This window comes from Ambystoma mexicanum, chromosome 4q (genome assembly GCF_040938575.1).
Source record: "Ambystoma mexicanum isolate Mex_15411 chromosome 4q, UKY_AmexF1_1, whole genome shotgun sequence".
Lineage (NCBI taxonomy): Eukaryota > Metazoa > Chordata > Amphibia > Caudata > Ambystomatidae > Ambystoma > Ambystoma mexicanum.
Genome location: NC_090928.1, coordinates 981388241 through 981412664, shown reverse-complemented (window position 1 = coordinate 981412664; position 24424 = coordinate 981388241). Strand labels below are relative to the sequence as shown.

At 49.5% G+C, this 24424-nt stretch overlaps 1 protein-coding gene across 4 annotated transcripts in view; it reads right to left on the bottom strand.

The window, feature by feature from the left end:
* The window catches only part of VASH2 (vasohibin 2), a 368982-nt gene that overhangs the window by 178138 nt on the left and 166420 nt on the right, over positions 1 to 24424 (bottom strand). For all 4 annotated transcript variants that reach the window (XM_069608543.1, XM_069608542.1, XM_069608545.1 and 1 more), the window contains 2 exons: positions 5945 to 6033; positions 755 to 811 (listed from right to left, as the gene is read on the bottom strand). In XM_069608543.1, coding sequence (XP_069464644.1) covers positions 755 to 811; positions 5945 to 6033 — 146 coding nt within the window. The remainder of the gene's footprint in view (positions 1 to 754; positions 812 to 5944; positions 6034 to 24424) is intronic.

The window sequence follows — 24424 nt, the reverse complement described above, 5'->3', positions numbered from 1 at the left end:
TTATATTACTTTAATGGTGTAAACATATTGGGGCGAGGTGGAGACCTAGCTTTTTCTTCCTTGGATGATCCTCATTGCCTAGGGTTAAACCGAGGGGAGCAATTTTCTATGGAGAAACATGTTGAGCACTAACAGGAAAGGAGTTGGTACCCGCATTAGCAGCCATTTCTTTTGCCAGCCAAGAATATTTCTAAGTTATTGTTATAATGTTATACCAAATTAGGAGTGTGACCCTGGTGAGTTGGCAACTACATATTAACCCAACAAAGCACTTGTACACGTGCTGGGACAAGGTCCATTTCCTTTGTTGGCCAAGCTTTGCATCTTTGAGGAAGCAGGCACTGTGGCTGCCATTTTAGATGCAGTGGGGGAGAGTTTAGCAGAGGGGCAGATACTGTGACTGCCAAAAAAACACCCTGCTCGGATCATCAGTGCTGGTGGAAATCCACACAATCCAGGTAAAGCGTGGCAGACACCAACCACCCCCCTCCAAGCACAAGTAACCCCCCCAGTGGCGAAGAAGCACCACTCAGAGCATCAGAGGTGGCCTATGCATCAGACCGCAACACTTGGTTCCCAAGCACTTTAATGTTCTTTCCGGACCCCAACAGCAATCGCATTCGTGTTTACGCAGCACACATCCCAATGCACAGGTTAAAGGAGATGAAGACCCAGTCAAAAACCACAAACTTTTACCCAAAAGAGGGAGGTAAACAAATGGGCAAACATTAAATATTTTTTAAAACTCACTTACCCGCTGAGGTGCCTTGTTTTTCGAATTTCAAAAAACTGAGTTCCTGTATGATTGTATCTAAATTTTTGTTAAAGATAACAATTAAGAGCGAAGAGACGCAGCGGAACACGTAAGCTATTGTAAAATGGCACGATTAAAGAGACAAAATATGTAGCACAGACTTTTAGAAGGTAATATTTCTTATTCAATGATACGGTTCTATACAGAGGACAACTCCAGCATCACTCCTCTCCTGCAAGCACCTCCAACATCTCGGTAACGCCAGCAGCATGTAGGCTGGTCTAGCAATACCACAACTGATGGGGTGTTGCATTTCTGCACAGGGACCCCAATGCACGAGTCTGGCTCTGCTCTGAGCCGGTCATTGCATGCACTACCCGCCTCTCTGCAATTGAGGTACAGCACCAAGCTCAGTGCACCATTTCGTAGAAACCTCCAAAACCCAAGGCTCTACAGCCAATAAGCATTCAAAGCACCATTCATCCAGACTCCGGCCTGACAGACACCTCCGCTGTGTAGAGCTGAGCCGTACGCAAGTGGGTTAGTACTTTATTTGTATAGGTTGCACATCATACACACCCATACCGCTTCAAAAGAAGAGAATAAATGCTGGCTATACAACACCTTGGTATTGCTAACATTAGTCCTGGGAACTAGTGGTGCCCGCAGCCGAAATTTATGCACAACAATCACCCCGAGCACCAAAATTCAATCTCAATTTGCAGAATAACAAAGTTGATGCAGCAACCAACCGCACTCCAGTCTACAAACTCCAGGTGCAGACATTAGTCTGTTCTAGATTACTCACAGTAATGGATTTAGTTCAATATTACTTATTTTCCAAATTTGGCTCTATGCTAGCAACGTCAGTCAGCGACTCTAACGCAACTGACAGAATGACTAATACAGATTTTCGCCTTACAGAAAGTTATCATCCCCCGAGACACATTGTGCATCTAGTTTTTTTTTGTTGAAAAAACATTTTTATTAATTTTTCCAACAAAATATCACAGACTTTGTGAATCACTTTCAATGAAACATCATATTGTTCGTCTGTTCAAAACTCCCCACCCTCCTCCCCTCTCACCCCTTAGCCTATTCCACTTGCTATGTCCCCCTATGGTATGTATTAAGTTGCTTGAACTGTACACCATTTGTCCCGCAGATTGATGGTGCATGTATCTGAATTTGGGTGTCACCACGTGTAGGGGGAGTCAGTTCCTGTATCAAAAGTTTCCAGGCCACTAAATCCATGCTTAGCTCCTCTTGGCCCGACAGGATGCTTCTTACCACAGAGCAGTTTCTGCCAGTGCCCTTAACCACATGCTCATCACTGGGCCATGACATGGTTTCCACGCCAATATTATCCTGCGCTTCGCCTGGATGTACGCCAAATTTACTAGCATGTCTAGCCTGCTTTGGTCTCAGAAAAATTCCTAACAAGCACGCTTTGGGGGAGACTCCGTCGGACAAGTCAGCCTTAGTCAGGGTCCTGTCCACTTCCTCCCAAAATTGGCCTATTTCTGCACAGGCCCAGAACATATGCATCAGGTCTGCCTTAATGAGACCACATTTCGGAAAAGCTTGCTCCGTTGCGTTAAAATTTTGCAATTTTCTTTGGAGTTAAATATGCTCTGTGGGTGACAGTAGCATCAGCTATAGTTTTGCATTTCTGGACACTTTCTTATGGTACCCCATGGTTCTACTCCAAGCTGCATCCAACAGCTGCTCTTGCAAATCTACTTCCCAGCGTTGCCGAGTCTGTATTACATTGCTATCCGGTCTCGCCGTCAGTATCTCAGTCTTGATACTGCGTGTCCCCCTCAATATCAGAGTGTTTCTTTTGTTTCATCTTCTACCAATACTCCCTCTGATCCTGGCCATTTCGCTTTTATACTTTTTTTATTTATTGTGATACAACCAGAATTGGTTTTGTACACAACTTATTTCATATAAATAATGGAAGACATAGCAATAAGAAACAGAAATATTATTTACATCATAATCAACTTATTAACATGCAGAAATAAAACAAGAAAAAAAAAAAAAGAGCAAAAGAAAAAGAAAAGAGAAAAAGCCTTAAACTTTCCATTTTGAATACTAAAAAGGAGGGACACAATGGGAAAAGATGGCATTTCGCTTTTAAACTATGGAGAAGCGAGGCATAAATTGTGTTGCCCGTCCTGTACTCCCGATTATGAAACTACTTCACTAAAGGTCTTCGGTCGTCCCTCTTTCCGTAAATCTCCCAATGGCGCCACCCCTCTAGTCTCCCAGTATTTCCTAACGTTCAGCCTAAGCTGTGCATCTACTCTTTTTAGCATAACCAGTGGGATCTGGTTTGAGTAGGGCGTTTCTTTGCCCGGAAAGCGGCAGGCCCTTTGCCACACCGTCATGCCTAGCTTCAGCAACAGAGGGGGCATGCATCACGTGGTACTGTGGTCCAAACCATCTTTTTCAAAAATAATGGGGTGCATGCCGGTTGTAGTAACCCAGTCTCTTGGTCTGTTCATCTGACAGTCAGTACGTGATAAACTAATTGACACGCCACAAAGTACCACTCAAAGTCTGGCACTTTATGCCTCCCTGCTCGTATGGTCTCTGCAATTTCTCCAACGACATACTACACCTAAAGTTGTGCAATAGGAAGCTCTGACAAGTAGTGTTCAATGTCTTAAAAAAGGCTTCAGGATATTGTGCATCTAGTTAATGCAAACCTTAAGCACATACAAAAGAATAGAATTGTTAGTTTCATTAATAACATTGTAATAGACTTTAAAAGAGAAACATAGTAATTTGCTATATTAAAATACATGGATCCTCAATTCTAACAGTGTAAACCCTCAATAAGATCGCTAAAACTGAATAGACTATTCAACAGAATCTCTTTAAGGCTTCTTTTCATGTGGCAGAAGCAGCCCCAACCATAATTGATTCAGCCCCAAATAAGGTTGACCAAAATTGATTGTAAGCAATGTTCTCAATTTTTGTAACATAGCGATAACCACCTTTCTGATAATTTCTAAAGCCGGGCAGGCAGTCAATATGTAATGGCAAGTCTCTTCACTTCTCTATGACAAAGTCGACAAACATTCAATTGATGGAATATTCTGCCATGAACCAACAAATTCCATGGTAGGAAGCAAGATTAAACATAGTATAAAATAAAACGCTTTAACACAAATGCACACAATTTAGACACATAACTGCAAGGTTTATGCAAAGGAAAACTCTGGTGTGAGTATTCGCTGTACCTTCTTTTGCTATATAATTTTTCTACATTTCTGGCTGTCCCACAACCTCTATTTGTTTTTAATGATCATTTCGAAGATGGGCACAGAGTCAGAAATATCGACTCTATGTCCAATGTGGCCAAACAGGTCATTGCTGTAGATTTTTATTCCAGGATTTTAAACTGAAGTACTGTATGGATTTTTCAAAGTGACAGATGTTTACTGGCGTCCAGCTAGAGGAGCCGATAACTGAGTAAAAGATTACTAAACCATTAAAGAAAACATTATGGAAACATTGGTTTTATTTTTAAAATGAAGTCTTGGCTTTTGAATTTTCCTGAACCGTTTTGGTTGGAATGTAGGAGTGGCTCAAACCCAATGTGTTTTATCCTGGCAGAGAAAGACGCTGCTGGTACAGGCGTCCACCTTCCCCTACATCCAGGGTTTGTGAACGGTTTCTTTAGATGCTTTGGACTGCGACTGCCTCGGTACCTCACTATGGACTATGGTAGCTAGGGAGGATGGTAGTTGTAGTCCAAAATATCTAGAGAAGAAAAAGTTGCAGAGCCCTGACCTGTACGATGGGTTTTCAGGGCATCCCGTTTAAGATACCCCTTCTAATCATTCACGCAGAACCCCGTCATTTATTTTCCACAGAAGGCAGTAGGTGAAGGTTGACATATCTGCATTTATGAATTGGCAAATACTACAGGTACAGCTTGAAAGTAATGGCATCGGAGAGCTGTTCTTTAAAGACCTCTCAGGCACCGTGATGGGCGATTTACTAGTCACATATGCAACCTTAATCCCTAACCTACACTGCCCACTCCCCCCCATACCATCGCATCCAGTCCTGGCTTTCACACTACGCGGCAGTAAGGGTCTACATTTCCCAGCAAGCAGAGCGTTGCTGGCTGCAACTGGATAAACAGGACCTCGATGAAAAGGAGCCAGTTGGCAACTCTGCAGCAGCGGGAATGCCTGGCTGACAGCTGCCGCGGCCTGTGCGGGTGCAGAAGGAAACCGTTGGGAAAGTCTTCACACCTCAGCTGTCCGAATACGTGGAAATTTTAATGCGGAGTAAACACATTTATCAACAAGCATGGGAATTCTTGGCCCCGCCTTCTTACCAGATGGTTTCACTTTCCAAAACGAGGGCCAAATCAGTTAAGACCTGAACAGCAAACTTGAGAAAGGGTCTTGCCCAAAGTCGGACTGGAGCATCAATCAAAAAGCGTCCCACAGTTGCAAATGGAAATTCATTCCTTTGGCGACAGACTGTTTGAATAGTACCCAAGGGGGAGTTTTTTTGCTAAAATGTGATAGATGGTGCATTTTTAACAATATTTAGTAACTTAGTAACTTATTTAGTAACACTGGCCAAACTAGTAGCTGCATGGTAAAGCAACTTAAACTGGCCCAAATGGTCCCCAAAAGTTGGCACACACTAGCATTTTGGGTTTTTGGTTCGGCATTGCCCATAGCCCTAAAGGCCTGTCCAAGTCTGCTCTTGCCAAACAAAACAAAAAAAAAAAAAGACAGATTGTGGCATTAAATAATAATTAAAATAGTATTTAAAACAAAGATAAATAGTTGGCGATTGTGCAGTTACAATGGGCAGGTGGCAAAATGATGCATGCGCAGCAACACTGCGTGAATTCGTGAGACAATGCTAAACTGGCAGGGTATGTGGGTGGCATAGACCAAATCGTTATCAGAACCACCCGAGTTTTCCACTTTACCACAAATACCAGCAACAATTGGAGCAGAGCACACTAGCTTTGCAATTTTCCAGTAAAGTGACTAGCTTCAGGGTTTTTGCAGCCAACCAAGCCGGTGGTGCCCATAGAAAATGCCCGCCCTGGGTTGCGACATGTTACCCCCCCCCCCCCCCCCAGTGGCAGCAGTGTGTGCATGTGCGGATAAGGTGGACCAACTGAGCCTTAAGAAAGGATACTGCAAGAGCTTCATGTAGTTCTGCACCGCCTGGAGCCAGTCTGGGATGGACATCGAGGCCTTGTAGCTTGGCACTGCTGGTATGGACGGCTGCAAAGAAAAACACAAAATCAATGGAAATTTCCAAACCGAGAGCTCAGTACATGATCCAAATAAAACATGACATCTTGGAAGCGCCCCCAGGTCTCTGTCGCAACGCTTTGCATATCAATGTGTGCTATTGCCCATGCTTACCTTAAATGCATTCAGATAAAGTGTTTTAAAACAAATAAAATGGAATAGGTTCACGTGAAAAGGTGTACATTGCAAATGCGCGTACTTCAGGGAGATGAGACTACCATAACCCACATACATGTCAGCAAACAATAGCGATGAGGCGGCTGGAGGGTCGAAGGGATTTACCAGAGTATATTCAGTGTCCAACCCTAGTCAAAACTCCCCAGGGAATGGACGCAATAACCATAAAAGACCACTCGTTCCTTCCAGAACCACTCCAGCTAACACAGCTCCTGCACCTCCTCCAGCTGGTGCATTACAAAAACCCAACAAATACAATCAGGATCGTGCCCCACGCACATCCCTCCTCTCAAACCTCACCGTCCATCCACTACCCAAAGAAAGGGAATGTGGAAAGAGCCACCAATACAAAACTTCTTCCACCCCCACACACCCCCAAGTCCTCAGTTCTAGTTCCACTAGAGTGCCCATCTGTGGTTTCAATTCCCCACCACGTTGAAAATTACCTTCAGTTCCCTCTCCCCAGTGCAATGTGGAAACCCTCTTAAGCTGCCACACATAAAAACCACAAACACCTACCCCCTCCTCCAGGAACCCAGATTTATTCCATCGGCAGGCAGTGATTTTTCAAATACCAGCCTCCATTATTATTCTTTCTGCCTAGCCTATGCCCACGCCATCTAATGAGGTATTCTCTGAAGTGTCAGTAGCTTCCGCGATGTCCTTGTATTGCCAATGTCCACTCGTTGCAGACGTAACCAACAGCAATTAAAATTACTAGCAGTGAATGACTTTGCGACCAAGTACATGCAAATTGCAGGCTCAAATGGAAGAATTTAAAGGACATGTTGGGGAAAAAGGGGTCATCTTAACCAACAACTTGATTTAAGAAAATGCACAACTTGGGCGCACATGGCGCTACATGGCCCAAACATGGCTTAATTCCAACTTGCATCCCTAACAAAATGGAATTGTGCAGTGGGATTTCCAACATATGGGGGAAATAAACCAGCAGCCATTAGGCACATAGAGCCACATAATTGTGTGGTAAATGTTATGGAGGTCATGTTACAAAATCCATTTATTGTGCCGCGTTTGATTCTGGAGTGATCTCATTAATGTGAGTCCACCCCTGCCTACCAACTAGAAGATGGTGCAAATTGACTGCTTGACAAAATGTCACCCACAAGGGCTGGGGGTCAAGGGGGCTAGGACTAAAAAACATTTTTTGTACAGCGAGGTGCTGTATCCCAAAAGGAAAGGCATGAACTTTGAGCATTCAGTGGCAAGCCAAATTAAGGGTGTGACGCCAAGATTGCTAGAAAACCCTACGCTCGTGTTGGATACACAATCAACCAGTTACCCTCTTAAACAACACAATTACCACCAAGGTGGAGAATGGTGGAAGAGGCCAACACATTCACACCAAGTGCCACCAGAGTCCGGCCTCAGCACAAGAGTAAATCAGCATTCCACACTGCAATTCCCATCAGGGTCGTAGCAGACGTCAACATTTCCAGGCAGTCTGGCCAAGGGCATTGTTCCCATGGGAGCCACAGTTCCAGGCCCACCGTATTTTAAGAGTGCCTCTAGTGCCAATCAGCTTTCCTCCCCAATGAACCAGGCCATATGTGGCCGAGGGAGTAGGCAGAGGGGACTTTCTAAAAGCTCCTTTGCACCATTTCAACAAGCCCACACTAACACCCAGGCATCACACAATGCTGCAACAATAAACCACCGTAAAGAGAAGTAGACTCTCCCCCTCTTTAGTGATAGACAGGTGAAAAATGTTAAATCTCGGATGAGCCCCGCCTTCCTGGCTAACAGTGTAAAAGTCAGAAGCATGGTCCGTTGAGGCAGCCAGGCTGCCCTTCTTATAGGCAGGTACATTAGAAAATAGGTGACACTGCACACATTTATTTAGGAAAACACAAAACAAAGAAATGCTTAGATCGCGCACAACATAATTAACACGGAATGTAGATTTCTGATATAGAATATAGGTCAGCAAGAGGGAGCCATTTCCCCCCAAAAATGAATGTCACATCATGTATTACAAATAAACTGCAGGCCTTAAATCTCCTGAAAATGTAGAAGTGTTGAGCAAACAGAAAATAAAGTGCTGTGTGCAAACTAAGAAAGGGAGTATTTGGGCAGAAGACAGTATGCAGGGATTCAGCAGTTTAAATAGTAGGAATATGCAATTTAACAGTGATGTTTAAAGGGTTTTTTTATAAATACAATTTGGCAGTAGGATGATGCAGATAAGCAAGGCGAGATGACCTTGGACAGAATGTGCTAAGAAGTTTGAAGCAATGCATCATTTCCAACACATGTTTTTCTAGCTAAGGTGTCTTGTGACTTAGAAAAAGTGGAAAACACAGTCATGATGATTAGCATAAACGAGGTAATTGTCACAGAACATGATCATGTGTTTCAGGAAGTGTTTCTGTCCAATGGAAACTAAGTGATGTATTTGACATTTAAGTAAATTGGCCTATCAAAATAGAGGGTTCATATTAGTACAAAATTGTGTAATGTTTGCCACCTTATAAAATCACGATGGATGCAGAAATGCAGCGATACATATTTGTTTAAGCCTGTGAGACTGGGGATTAAACAAGATGCTCTCAGCCAGTGTCTTTCTTGCATGGTGTATATTTATTTCTAGGGAAGGCTAAGGAGTTATGGCTAGAAACTGGCCTCTTTAACAATCGCCGAGCCAAAGACCTAATCACATCATACGCAAAGATGTCTGATGTAGCATAGCTGCTTTCCCGTACAGAGGAAATTCTCCTTGAGAGCAAACCGCTGCTGGCCAACTACCCTCATCCATGGCAGCGGTTTGCACCAAGAAGCCCTGGAAATGGTAAACGGTGCTTCATAAATCCTGCCTAAGGCACTGCACCTTTCCATGTATAAATTGTCCAAAGCACGGCTTGCAAAATCTACTAGCCCACTAGCATTGGCGAGTAGTTTTTAATGAAGTGCGAGTACCATTTGCATGATACCTCGTCCTTGCTGGTGAGTTTGGGGATGTTAGCAACTTATTATTCCATTTACTGCAAACACACTTTGTTTGCAGTAAAAAGAAAAGTTTCACTGTGCATGCTTGACAGCATTGCACCAAATATGAAGTGTGCTTATGGCAACATGCACCATTTTACAAAAAGCACTGGTAAATAATTTGTCACCTTGGGGCAAAAACATTTCTCTTAGGTAGAGTATGTAAATTAAGACTCTCGCCCTGCAAGGCATGTAAAGATCATATGCAAACACATTCTCTATGGGTCACAACCACATGCCAACACCCACAGACAGACACATAACTGTGCAGGAGCAGCTTATCAATCACAAGAGCTGTGTAGTTACACTACCATTCACTCAAAATTCAGCTTCTGATGTAAAAAGCAGAGATCTGTTTAACACTAACTTTGCCACAAGCCCTATAAATAAGTGGTGCTTCTGCTCCCAAAAAATAGAACAATGGGAAGTGAAAATACACCCCCATCAAAAAGTAGACACATAAGCAGGTTTCAAACCACACAGCTCCATGGATATGTTCATTTCAGCAGTACTACAGGAAGGAACTGTAGTATTACTGCCGATCTGAAGAGGAACTTGAAGGTAAAAAGACATCTTAAATAATGTGAATTACTAGGTTTACATATTTTTTCTATTTCAACCATTAAACTGGTTTACAAAAACCTTATACATTTAGGAAATTCCAATATATTTACAAAAGAAAATATAGCAGTGATGGAGAAATCTGTTTACCATTCAGGATTCTAGTCCCAAAATCTTCCATTTTAATACTGTCGCTCATTGATACAAATTGTTTATGAAGCTCATTCAAAGCTAACATTCAACAACAAGATGTTCCAATGTTTCTAATTTCTCTGGTTACCAATACCCGCAATTTCTTAATCACATATTTTTGTTTCCCTTTCCCACAACTTATTCAGAAGATACAAATATAATCTAAATTTTATAAAGGCTCCCGCAACAGTACCCTCAGGAAATGTGAAAAAGTACATTTTTGAAACCCTGGATATCGGGGTTAAGGGTGCTGTTAATTATGGGGTTTTGGAAACAAAAACATGAGCATATCAATTATTGTTTTGTCAGCATTTGTGGCGAATGCATTGTTATTGAGAAAGACAATCTTTGACATTGAACGCGCTACTTGGACAGGGCACAAAGGACAACAAGAAGTTGAGCCTAGTATAAGAAAATATCTGCTTATGATTGACAAGCTGATGCGTGACTTTTCCACCTCGAGATGAACAACATACCAAGATTCCCCAGTGAGCAGAGCAATACTAGGCCATGTAAACAAGGATATGATGAACCTTCGGGATAGGTAACGAGAAGAGGGAAAAAAACGAAGGGCAATTTTCCACTCAAGAAAAGATGCTACTATGGTAAAATTATATAAAAAGGGACTATTGGAAATGGCGGAGAAAATACAAACTACAAATTTTGCAATTGGAAATCAACAATTCAGTTTTGGAGGAAACCGATTCATGCAGCTTCTGGAGATTAGTTATTCTAAAGCAGAAAAACGCATCAGTGGGTGCCTCGAGGGAGACTTGGGAACAGCACCTGACTGAAAAACTGGGAGAGACTAGTAGAATAAATTTGACTTCTGTTGAAATTGAAGAACGCTGGCAATTTAAACATAACCTTAGTGAAATTGCGGCTCTGATTAGAAAAAGTAAGGGAAGCACCATGCCAGGATGGCATTTGTAATGCACTTAAGAACCCGGAAAGCTGCAGCAGAGTCCTTTTGATGTTATTTAGGTTATCAGTAGGACAAATTGGATCCCTAAAACCTGGACTATGAGCGTTATCGTTCGTTTATAAAAGGGGTCTGCAGACTGATCATAAGAGCCATTGAGTTCTGGCAATGCTGGATGCCCCCGCAAAGATATTTGCCAGGGTCCTTTTGGATGAGGTGAATTCCCGGTAGACCTTTCTCAGACACTCAAACCACTGACTCCCTGAGACTAAGTGACACGAAAATAACTTGGTTGGGCTATGCTGATAAACTGCTCCTCATTAGTCAGAGACCAAAGGGTCTCCAGAATATTTTAAACTAATTACAGTCATTTGTCACAAACGGGGTAATTCATGGAATTTCGCACAAAAGTGGCGCACGCGGCTGGTGCACAGTGTTCCCGTGCGATAGACTGCACCAGCCGCGTGCGATAAAATCCATTTAATCGCACAGCGCATTCATGGATTTTAGCCTCCAAAACCAGCCGTGGCGCAGTGACCCTGCAGCAGCACCAGTTACGCCCCCAAGAACGCCCTCGTGCAAGGAAAAACCATTAAAAGTCCCAATTCAGCGCAAAGGGCTGCGCTAACCCTGGACCAGTTTACAGGGCTGCCAAACAGCAAACACCAAGAGGGGAACATGTATTTCAGGGGTGCACGGGAAGTTCCACACGCGATTGGGCTGGGTACGTGTATTTCGGGGTGCGCGGGAAGTTCCACACGCGATTGGGCTGGGTACGTGTATTCCAGGGGTGCGCGGGAAGTTCCACACGCGATTCCAGCAGGGTATGTGTATTTCAGGGGTGTGCGGGAAGTTACACACGCGATTGTGCCGGGTACGTGTATTTCAGGGGTGCGTGTGCAGTTGCACACGCGATTCCAGCAGGGTACGTGCATTTCAGGGGTGCACGGGAAGTTACACGCGATTGTGCCGGGTACGTGTATTTCAGGGGTGCGTGTGAATTTGCACACGCGATTGGGCTGGGTACGTGTATTTCAGGGGTGCGCGGGAAGTTTCACACGTGATTCCAGCAGGGTACGTGCATTTCAGGGGTGCACGGGAAGTTGCACGTGAATGCAGTAGGGTACGTGTATTTCAAGGTGCACAGGAAGTTACACACGCGATACGCCATGTGCGAGTGGGGTACGTGTATTTCAGGGGTGCGCGTGAACATTCACACGGGACTGGGCCTGGGAGAGCGGGGTACGTGTATTCCTGGGGTGGGCGGGAAGATTTACACGGTCGCCTACAACGCGCCAAAAAAGACAGTCCAATCCGGAAACACGTACGCCAGCATGAAGCAGGCGTACGTCGACACGCGCAGCATAAAAGTGCACGCAAACAACAAACAAGCTCAGACGCCAGGATGAATTTACTGTTCCTAGCAGCAGTGGCCGTGGGATACCGCAGGAGGAGGATAGTCAGGGCCAGAATCTTCACACCCAGAAGCAGCCTTTTTGGGATGCCCGATGACCAGGTGTATGGGAGGTATAGGTTTCCACCTCACATAATACTCGACCTGGTCAGTGAGTGGGAGGATGACCTCACATCACCCACCCTGTGCTCCCAAGCACTCACCCCCCTGGAGAAGGTCCTCAATGTACTGCACTTCTTGGCTACCTGATCATTTCAGCGGACAAGTGCCATAGTGGGGGGGGGGGGGAGGGGTGTCACAGGCCACGCAGTCACGGTGCCTACACCAGGTGTTGGCCATCATCACTGCACGCCCATCAGTCCGCAGGCACATATACCTCCCCAGAACACCTGCAGAAAGGCAGGCTGCCGCCCAGGATTTCTATGGGGTGGCACAATTCCCCAAAGTGCTAGGTGCCATTGATTGCACCCATGTGGCTCTACGTCCCCCCCAGGGCATCTGAGCACATCTATAGAAACCACAAGCACTGGCATTCCATCAACGTTCAGGTAGTATGTGATGCCAAGGGAATCATCACCTCAGTATATGCCAACTATCCAGGGTCCACCACGACAGCTTTATTTACAGAATGTAAACCCGAAACCGGGACATGGAAGCTGGGCGGCATGGCGATGCATGGCTGCTTGGCGAGTATAAATGCCACTGCACATGCATGCATGTCAGATACAGAGTAATGTCACTACCCCACTAATGAAACCCATCACCACCTCCCCAGGGGACAGTGCCTGCCCTCTGAGCACCCACATGATGACGCCAATTCAGAACCACATCACGCCTCCCGAGGTAAGATACAACACAGCCCATATTGCAACCCGGGGCATAGTGGAGCGGACATTCGGAGTGCTCAAGTCACACTTTCGCTCCCCTGACCGTTCTGGCGGGCAGCTGTTATACGCTTCCCCCAGTAGTGTGCAGGATCATAGTGGCAGCATGTGTCCTGCACAATGTTGCAACACGCCGGGGCCTGGCTGTGGACATGGTGGTGCCCCCACATCCCCAACCACATGCACGCCCGCTGCGCATGGGAGGGGAAAGGGCACAGGGTGAGGCAGCCTGTACGCAGCTGGTGGCTAATTACTTCACATAGAAATCACACCCCTGTGGAGTGCACACAGCCCTGGCACATACCATCTGACAATCAATGATGCCTCAATCAGACAATGATGATGAATGAAGGGACAGTCAACTATCACAACCATAGCAGCCTGAGATTGTTCACCTGGAAGTGTTACAATGTGTGCATCCCTACCTACACAAACACCACCAATGCAGTGTCATCAAAAGACACTTCTATGCAGCAAAAATGAATACCCACTTGCAAAATCCAACATGAGAACAGTGCCATGTCACCCAACCCCTCCCCGGCACCGCCACACAACACACCATGGCATGTCATGCAATGTGAGAGCAAACAAAGTAATACCCACAACATGACACAAGTGTCACAAAGTACAGTGTCCCTAATGGAAACTGGCCACACATGAAATGCTCACAGTAATGCAGGACCAACACACATGAGCAAATATTTAGCAATAATACAAATCAGCTACACAACCTCAAACCTACTATAAACATGACAGTACGAATTTTAAAAAATTGGTAGTCTCACTACCTGATAATGCCAGCACTTTGACCACTTCCAACTGTACAGTGTTGGCACCACGCAAAAGTGTAGGTGCACTGCTTACAACATGGACTCCATCTCCAAAGTAGATGGCCTTGTGAAGAAATGAGGAATGGACCTGCAAATCAGGAGGATGAGATGGATGCAGAGGCACATATCAATACACCATGCAGTGTACAATACAACAACAATATGCACTAGGAATGTCTACACAGTATTGACTACAGACTGCCCATACAGCACATGGGAGTCCAACGTCACTGTGTAAGTCAAGGTCACTTGAGCACACCCTTTGCAAGCCCATGGAAAGGGGAAGCAGGAGGGGGTGTGTCTCACAAACCCAAGCATCTAACCCAAATTCAGGACAAGCCTGCATGTGCCCAGCCACAATACAGCGGATGGCCACGGGAGTCACACAAGGCAACACTGAAAAGAAAAAAAAATCAAAAATGGCCATGTATGGGCCGGGGGGGGGATGGGGGAGGCCACCCAGGAGGTCCGAGGACAGGGTGCACACCAAAACCCACCTGTGTGGATTCTGCGGAAAAAAACACCTCCATGGGCTCATGGCCTGCACGGCTACCCTATTGTGGGAGAATCGCTGCTGTCGCTCTCCCCACCCTCTGCAGCTGCATCAGGAGGTGGTGGCACTATGGGAGGCAGCCCATGCAAAGCCCTAGTCTGGTCCTCCATGGCAGCAAGCATGCGGGTGTAGAAGGTCTGGTTCTGGAGGATAATCGTGCGGAGGTCCCGATGCAACAACTCACGGGATGCCCGGACCTCCTCCCGAGCTGCCTGCATCTCATCTGAGAGCGTACGTGTGAGCCGCCCCAGCTGCTGTTCTGTCCTCGTGTCAGTTGAAGCCTGAAGCTCAACAAGAGTCACCCTGAGGTGACGGAGTTCCACCCTCAGGGCTTCCCTGTGGCCGTGGGACTCTATAGAAATGGCTTCCCGCAGAGTCTCCAGTGCCGCCCGTCTGTCCCTGTTGGACGCCAACATGTCCACCCTGTGTGACTGGCAAATGGAGTCTGTTGCCTGCTGTAGTTGCTCCATCAGCCTTTCTTGGGGGACAATGGAAGTGGCCACCCTATCCATGGCCTGAGCCACCATCTCAAATGATGCTGCCTGTTGGTTTGCCATACCGTATATGGATTGCTCCCATGCGGTATTGCCAGGTGGCGTACGGCCACCGCACCTGTCTGGGGCAAGGCGAACAGCGCCTTGCTGTGCCGGCACTGCCTGAGGCTGCAGGACTGCATTCCTCCTCTGATCTGCTGGCCCAGGAACAGGATCAGATGTTGCGGAGTGTTACCCTGCATCCGTAACCACCAAAGGCGGACCTACCAACACTGACATCCCCATTGAGGGTTCTACCCCTGGTGCAGGAGGGTCGGACAGAACAGAATCCCTCCCAGAAACACTTAACTGCGACCGCACATAGGTCTCATCATCTGAATCGACACCTGAATAGAGCTCGGGGGAGGTGCACCCAGAGTCGCCCCTTGAGAGAATGGTCTGCAGCAAGTGTGGGTTCTCACCCACCACCACACCACCACCACCACCACCACCACCACCACCACCACCACGTCCCTCACTGGTGGCCGGTTGGGCCTGAGACCCCTCCTGGGTCTGCACCATCTCCACAACCCCAGCAGTATCAAGTGCGCCATCCCCTGCAAAGACATGAAAGAAAAGAAATGGGAACAGGCATTAGCACCATGGCACACAATTAGGGCTGAGAAGCAACAGAACCAGTACTTCATTGACACATGTCCCACATGACTATAACCCTCCATGCATGCACCGTCACTGCGTATGAAGAGGAGGCAAATGGCACACATTGATGACACCAAGATGGAAGATTAACACATTTGCTGCATGCTGGCTAGCAGTGCCATCACACATTGGCCTGTGATTGGCATGTCCAATACACATACATGACACATGCCATCACACAGATGGCATGTACCATAGCCATGTCACACATGTGCCAATAGGACTGAGAAATGCCTAGTGAAAGTGGTGGAATGCAAACAATCAGCCTGAATGAACACAGAAAAATAAGCAACAATGTAGTGGCAAGATGACACTTCAAGGGCAACTGGCGTGATGTTGGGCTAAATGTCTACTGTTGCCAGAAGGGATACTGCAATACCCAAATCCTGGTGCGCAGAATGTATTGGATGAAGCACATGGGTGACCCAAACCACTCCGGCGCACACACCCTCACCTGGCACTCAATCAGAAGCCCTCACACACACACACACCATGCACATGGATGACACATGCATGTGCACTCACCGGACAATGCCTCGTAATCTGGCATGTCTCCCACACCTTGGATCTGTTCCTCCGTGACGTAGGTCCCAGCAACATACTCATGTGGAGTGAGTTCAATGTCCTCTGCTGGAGACCCACCTCCAGTCACTAGAGTAGCGGCATGACATGAGGCCAGCTTTTTCTTTGCCCTGCGCTTCAGGTCATTCCAGCGCTTGTAGCAATCATTAGCTGTGCGCCTCACGATTCCAAGGGCACTTATGATGTCCACGATCGTCTGCCAGTGTGCCAGGTGTCGTCTTGCACCCTGCAGTAATCAACATTTCCCGGTCATGTGCGGACACATACTCCACAAGTGCATCACGTTCGGCCTCACTGAAGCTAGGCTTCCTCGAAGTGCCGGACTGTGTAGCCGTGTCTGGGGCATCAGCCTGTACTGGACGAGCACTCTTCCTCTTCCACTTGGAAGGTGGTGGGGATCCTGAGTGTCCTACGCCGCTCTGGACACTAGGGACAGGAGCCCCGGTGGACTGTGTACTAGGAGTGTGGGAATGAACACCGAGCATGGGACTTGGTGCAGGTATTAGCTGAAGTGTGATGTAGTCAGGGGGGAACGTCAGCAGGATGGACTGGGACCGACACTGTCCTGGCTGGTTGAGTGAGAGTTGGGGTGGATGGAGCCGCAGCTGCCCCTGCAGCCTCCCCACCCTGCCTACTTGGGGCAGCAGATGACATAGCTGCCCCTGATCCACGTGGCCTGGTGACACCACATGCACCGCCACACGTGGCCTAGACCTGCTGACCTGGAAGTCAGCCTGGGAGTCACCCTGTACCAGGTCTGGTGCCACAATGGGCTGGTCCAACAAGGGCTGAGCATGGATGGTGTCAGCCACATTACCCTCAACCAGGGGGGGGGGGGCATGGGTGTCCCTGACTGGTCCTCCACACATGGGGGGCTAGGGGCACCCTGCAAGTCCCGGCCACGTCCCCTACCGTATCCACCATGCCCACCTCTTGAGGCTCGGCCACCTTTGCCACCCTTACCGCTTGCTCGCCTCCCAACCAGGGCACTGATGTTGTTGTGCGTATGGGAGTTGCAGTGAACTATTGTCCTGGGCAATTGGGGGTCAAAGGGGTAGGGTACTAGATGGAATTCGTACCCTAGTGCTCTAGCAAGGCTGTATGTGACCCCTGGGGAAAGATGAGGGGTCACACAACGCACAAGCACCCCAAAAAACCCCTCCTAGACCATGTGCGTGGAAAAATAAACCTGCACTACGCTGTGGCACCCAGAAACACAAAAATGAACGTATGCGTGTCACACGCAGCCTAGAATGACCTCTGAAGGGGTACACGACACACGGGGCAAGCACAGATGTTAAATACGTGCGCGACTCACCGTCTGCTTGGAAAAATAGCGGGAAAAAGGCACGTGTGCGCGCGCTGCCTACACCCCCGCCAAAAGAAGAATTGTACGCTGTTTGAGGAAACAGGCCCAGAAAAAAGACAAACAGAAAAAGCTGTCAGAGGTAACAGGGAGTACGAACTTGAAACGCTGTGAAGTAAATTGCGTGTGAACCGACAAGAAGTACAGATTTCACCCACTCGCTCTCCACGAAAAGCACGTACAAGGAAATGGCGTTCTACACGTGCCTTTTAAACATGCCCACACATCCAGCGTCACTTCCGCATGTACGCGCTAAGGCCCTATCCTCCAATTACACGAGCTGACACTGACGTGCAGTCATTGGACGTGTAACATGCACCCGTGTATAGGGAAATGCCTGTGCACGCACGTCACAGACGCGCATACGCGCTGAGGCCCTTTCCACCAATTACACGCTTTGACACTCGGACGTGCTTATTTTTTCCACACGCCATGGAAAACGCCCGTGCGCGTAACGTCATGGACGCGCCTACACGCTGGGGGCCTTTGGGCCAATGAATTTGCATACGTGTGCTGATGTGCTTACGCGCTAAGGGCCTTTCCTCGATTTACACGCAGACGTGCTGGATTTTCACGTGCCAAACTACTCCGTATCAAGCTGGCCACGCGTAAGCACACGGAGGACCACGCTCCTGCCCAGAAGGCCGAATCACTGCCCCCCAGAGCCCCGAGCACGCTCCCACCTCCCATCTGCTGCTGCCCGACTGCCTGCTGCCCACGTGCCCTGCCATTTGCTGCCTGCACATCAGCCAGGGGTGCTGCTGCTGTGACCACCCCTGCTGGAACCGAAGACTCCCAACTGGGATTCCATCGCTCCACAGCCCAGCCCCAAGACCCAGTTGCCCACCCGCTCCTGCCTCTGGGGTTGCCATGTCGGACACTACACCATCTGGCACCACTGGCAACCCCCAGCCAGAGAGGCAGAGGGGCACCAGCTTCACTGCCACCGAAGTTGGTGTCCTGGTGGAGCTAGTCCTGGGGCAGTATGATGCCCTCTTCGGAAGTTTGCACGCCGACAAGGAAGGGCGGACTCGGATCTGGACGGACATCGTGACTGCCATCAACGCGGAGAGGGTGGCAGTCTGACAATTCCATCATGTCAAGAAGCGCTGGGAGGACTTCAGGTCCAGGACCCTGAACAAGGCCCAGCGCCTCTTGAAGGCAGCGGATGCTAAGGGGCGCCGGGGCCACTTGTTGGGAGATCAGATGAGGGTCCTGGAACGCATATCCCCAGCGCTCCACGTCCAGGTCCTTGAGAGGCAGACCTGTCTGGAGTCGAGCGGCAAGTGTACATGCATACCGATTGTAAGCTGTGCGTGTGGTGGTGTGCCAGTAGTGTGCAGGTTGCACATGTGGTCTTATGGGGCCAAGTATGGGGGGGGGTGTGTGTGTGTGTACAGGGCTGTGAGGCTAACACATGCGAGGGCTCTCATGTGAGAGACATGGATGGTGCTTGTGTGTGTAGGCTTGCATGCCAAATGCAGATGTGTGTGCACACATGTTTGAATGAATGTGTATGTAAGTAGGCATGGTCGTGATGTCACACATGGATGTTGGTTTCAGCTGCATGTATCTGCACCGTGTACATGTGTGTGTATTTGACAAGGGTGCAACAGTGATGCAACATGGATGCATGCGACACCGGGATGTGGAAGACCGATTGGCAGATGTGACATGGATGCCGATCTCAACACTGCGACAGTTGGCGGAGGTGTACACATGCATGCAAGTGTGGTGGTGTGTGTGCATGTGTAGTGCACTCCCTGTGTTGCATGTGATGTCTGGCTCACCTTTGCCTGCTCATGCGGTTGTATGTGTATGGATGGTGCTGGCTGTTGCGATATGGCTGTGGTATAGCTCATGTGTGTTGGGGATTGTGATGCCATGTCTGAGGTTTGCCAATGCCACTTATGTACAACTGTCATGTGTGTATGAGTCTATTGTACATTGCCCTGATGCCTGTGTTTTATTTCTCCCTGTCTGCAGCGTCAACTGATGAAGAGGGCGGAGAAGGTGCTGTGGAGCACAGTGGCACGGATCGCACCGCCAGCCGGAGACGCAAGGCCCGGCTCCCCTCCCAGGTTGTTATCTCGTCGGGGAGTGAGGAATCCGGTGCCGCGTCCCAGGCCGCAGCTGCCGAGGGGAGGTCCAAGAGGCGGAGGTCGGAGTTGGACTCCTCGGCAGCAGAAGGGGCAGCTGGGACCCCACAGGGGGAAGATGGCACGGAGTCATCCAGGTTGGTGGGGGGGGGGGGGGTTTGGTGGAGGAGGAGGAGGCCGTGCAAGCGACAGAGACGGGGTCTGGAGGTGGGGATTCCACTGGTGCTAGTGGTGCAGTGCAGAAAAGGGGACAGGAGGCAGCAAAGGGCGCCGCTGAGGTGCCTGTGTGCAATCCTGTCCCTGATCCTGTCACTGCATCATCTTGCACCAGCAGTGATGCCTACGTCCAGACCCGTTTTCAGGCAGGGGATGAGCTTACAACAACTGGCCTTCCTCTGCCTGCGGATGTGGCTATCCAGGTACGGGTTGAGCCTGTCCCGACTGGTGTGGCGTTGCATCAACGGGCCATGCGAGGTGACCTGCAGTCTTTTCGTGAGGAGACTGCACGTCATCTCGAATGGCTCGTTGACCGTGTTGGCCTACTGGGACGGGTCACCCAGGCCGGATTCCTCCGTTTGCTGGAGCCTGCTCCGACCCCCTCCTCAACTGAACCCCCTATGCGCCAGTCATCCTCCGTGCCATCTTTCCACCCATTTGTCACCTGGGTGCCCTGTGGAGCTGCCTCTGACCGTGTGGCCAGGCTGGTGGAGGACACATCCCTGCCACAGTCGGGAGTCGGACGTCCAGCAGGGGTGGCCACATCAACGACTGCACCCCAGCCGGAGGAGGATGTGCAGGCAGCAGGAGCCAGGGCACAGGCACAGCAGCAACAAGGTGAGAGCCATGATGGCTCGGGCCTGCAACATTGGAGGGGCAGGCATCGGCCGGAGGGCAGGAGGACCCAGGACGGGAAGTGTCTTCCGTGTGGCAGCGGTTGGGCCACGCCATAGATGCGGAGCGGCAGCGAGCGGAAGAGGCACGGCTCACGATGGTCAGGGCGGAGAACTCCATGCGGAGGGCCCCGAGGCGGGCCGAGTGCCTCGAGGCAATCCGCAGGGAGTTGGAGGAGAGCATGTCGTCGTCCCTGCGGACCCTCGGGGCCATGGAAGAGGACCGCCTCCGGGACATTGAGCAGGAGTTCGATGATGCCCTGGCCCGGAACATCCAGAAGTGAGCCGTCGGACTAGCCCGCTGCCCTTGTAAATAGTTCTTTAGTGTTCAGTTTCCTTTCGTTTTTTTTTTTTTTTTTGGGGGCGGTTGGACAATGCCCCAACTTCTTGTATATAGTTCTTCATTAGGTAGGGTTTTATTTCATAGGTTTCATTTAAAGGATTGGGCACATGGACCCTGGATGTTCACTTTGTAAATAGTTTGACAATGGATTTGGATTATTGATTTTTTTTTTTTCATGGATCAATGGTTTTTTATTACTTTTGCACCTTGGATTTATTTTCTCAGACTAACACTTTGGAGACTTGCTTTTGGATTGCATGCATCTTTTTCATTTATTGGACATGCAGGATTTCATTTCTTATTTCCATTTTCTTCGGTTCCATTTCATTCCCTTGCTTTTCTGTTTAATACATTATCATTTGGTACTTCAATGTGTGGTATTCTCTCTTTGGTTTCATGCATGTCACAATGTGCGTTTTAGCATTCACATGCTCTCATTGTGTGGGTTTGACGGATATATGTTGATGTGCAGACTAGCCATTTGGGATGCATCATGTGGTGGTGATTTCTTTGTGGGGCGGATGTCATACCTGGTGTGTGTTTGGACTGGGGTGGCGTGGGGGGTGTATTGAGGGGGCATGGGGACCATGATTGTGGATCGTCATGAGGTGTTGGGGGGACATGTGTGGGGGCCTGCTGGCAGGTGCCCTGCACTGCTGGGGGGTGGGGGTGCAGGGGGACATGAGTGGGGGCCTGGTGGAGGGTGCCCCTGACTGCTGGGGGGGTCGGGGTACAGGGGGACATGAGTGGGGGCCTGCTGGCAGGTGCCCCTGACTGCTGGGTGTGCAGGGGGACATGAGTGGGGGCCTGGTGGAGGGTGCCCCTGAATGCTGGGGGTGGGGGTGCAGGGGGGACATGAGTGGGGGCCTGCTGGCAGGTGACCTGTACTGTTGGGGGGTGGGGGTGCAGGGGGACATGAGTGGGGGGCCTGCTGGCAGGTGCCCTGCACTGCTGGGGGGTGGGAGTGCAGGGGGACATGTGTGGGACATGAGTGGGGGCCTGCTGGCAGGTGCCCTGCACTGCTGGGGGGTGGGGGTGCAGGGGGACATGTGTGGGACATGAGTGGGGGCCTGCTGGGAGGGGCCCTGCACTGCTGGGGGGTGGGGGTGCTGGGATACATGAGTGGGGGCCTGGTGGAGGGTGCCCCTGACTGCTGGGGGGTGGGGGTACAGGGGGACATGAGTGGGGGCCTGCTGGCAGGTGCCCTGCACTGCTGGGGGTGCAGGGGGACATGTGTGGGACACGAGTGGGGGCCTGGTGGAGGGTGCCCCTGGATGCTGGGGGTGCTGGGAGACATGCGTTGGTGATCAGTAGTGCAAGGTGACATGTGGGTTGGCTGGGGGGGCATGGCCATGGTGGTGTGCTGCCTGCGGGACATGACCAAGGGTGCAGGGTAGTCCCCTGTGGTGTGGGCTGCCTGCAGGGGCCGTGGGGGTGTAGAGGGAACACCTGGGAGGACCCACACGGCCAATTCACGTGTAGTACTCCCCGGCACCCCCGAAATACACGTACCCTGCTGAAATCGCGTGTGGAAATTCATGCGCACCTTGAGATACATGTACCCTGCTGCATTCGCGTGTGACACTTCACGCGCACCACAAAATACACGTACACGCGCACCACAAAATACATGTACCCAGGCCAATCGCGTGTGGTACTTCCCGCTCACCCCGAAATGCACGCACCCGCTATTTTTCACGCAGCGGGTGTCCGTGTTTGTCGCGTACCCTTTTGCACGTCATTTGTCCTAGAGGGCCACAGTATGGGACAATCATCATAGCTGTATATAGGTGCTTTTTGTTAGCGCACATTTTGGCGCACATTTATTTCGGCGCAGGGACGCTACCGCCTGCATTCTTGTGGCAGACGTGTTTGGGCCTGTGCGCGTCTTTGCCCGTGCGCTGGTTTGCCCTATTCGATTCCATGAATACGTGTTGTAGGCGAGCGTGTGGGCGTTCCACGCACTTGCCTTCTGTACTTCCCCCGTGACGCCCATATTTTCACGCGTTGTTCCCCATTCCGAGTGTTACGCCCCGTGTTCCGCCTACTTTTGTTATGTGCGCCGCGCTATGTGCGATTTCGCTGTGGCCGCGGCGCACGCCGTTAGATGACCTGTGCGCCAGCATGCACCGCGCACTTTTTCAGCGCACATCCAATATCTTTCTCGCGCACGGACTTCCATGAATCGATGTGCGCTGGTTTCCCTGCGATTTTCGCACTTGCACTGCGATTCGCACATTTTTGGCCGCTTGCGCCGATATTTTTGGCGCACATTGATTCCATGAATCGGCCTGAAAGTTTGCATTAAAGGTAATCTCATCAAAGACTAAAATCATGCCTTTTTTACCTGGCAAAAGAAAAGTCCTCAAGAGCTACGCATGGAGAATTCTGGGTACGATTGTGGACAAAAGTAACAGAATGCAACTACTTGGACCTTATCATTGATGACAATCTAATTTGGATGCTTATGTGGAAAGCCTAGAACTGGAACTGAGGCAACCACTCCGAGCCATAAAGAGATTCACTTACCAGCCCACTGTCATGATGCCTAACCCTGGGGAACCAGACCAGGTCCAGCAGCCCCGGAAGCAGGCATCAAGTTATTTTGAGCAAGCCCAAAAACCCCTGCTAGGGGCTGTTTTGGTGGGGTCCTGGCGCCTATGGCGCCAGGCTCATATGGAGTGTCAGTCCTGGCGCCATACGCACCAGGCTCAGAGTAGAACTTACCTGATGAAGATCATGCTGCAAGCTTACCTGATGCAGACCATGCTGCAGAGCTCCAAGCCAAATGAGGCTTGGAAGGGACTATTTTTTACTTGGGTGGGGCTGGGGAGGAATACTTACCTGGGACTACTTTGGAGGCTATTTAAACCACGCCCGAAGAGCAGCACACGCTTCGCGTTATTCTGCATCCAGCAGCGTAACGCTCACCGTGTCTGCAAGCCTGCATCCAGTCTTCTGCCACGCCCGCCTCGAGTCTGCAGCGCCTAGAAAAAGGGAGGAACAGAAGGAGAAAAGGTTTGAATAAGAGCAAAACCTTCGATCCTTACCTGAATTCCGGATCCACCGTGCCTTCGAGCTGGAAGAAAAGTATTTTACGCACGCCGCTTCGCCTGCTGCAGTGCCGCGCTGATCTCACCGGCCTTCTCAGCATCCTCACGATCCACTGCATCCTTCTGCATGTTCCGCCGCACTCCGGCACCTAAGGGGAACACAAGAACAGCCAAGGTGAGCCAAGGGAATAAACAGAGGCAATAGTAACTACCCCCCATAGACTTACCCGATTACCGCCGCGGGTACTATTCCTCTTCACGGGTCAGCGCAGTCTCCATTGCATCCTCGCCGTACC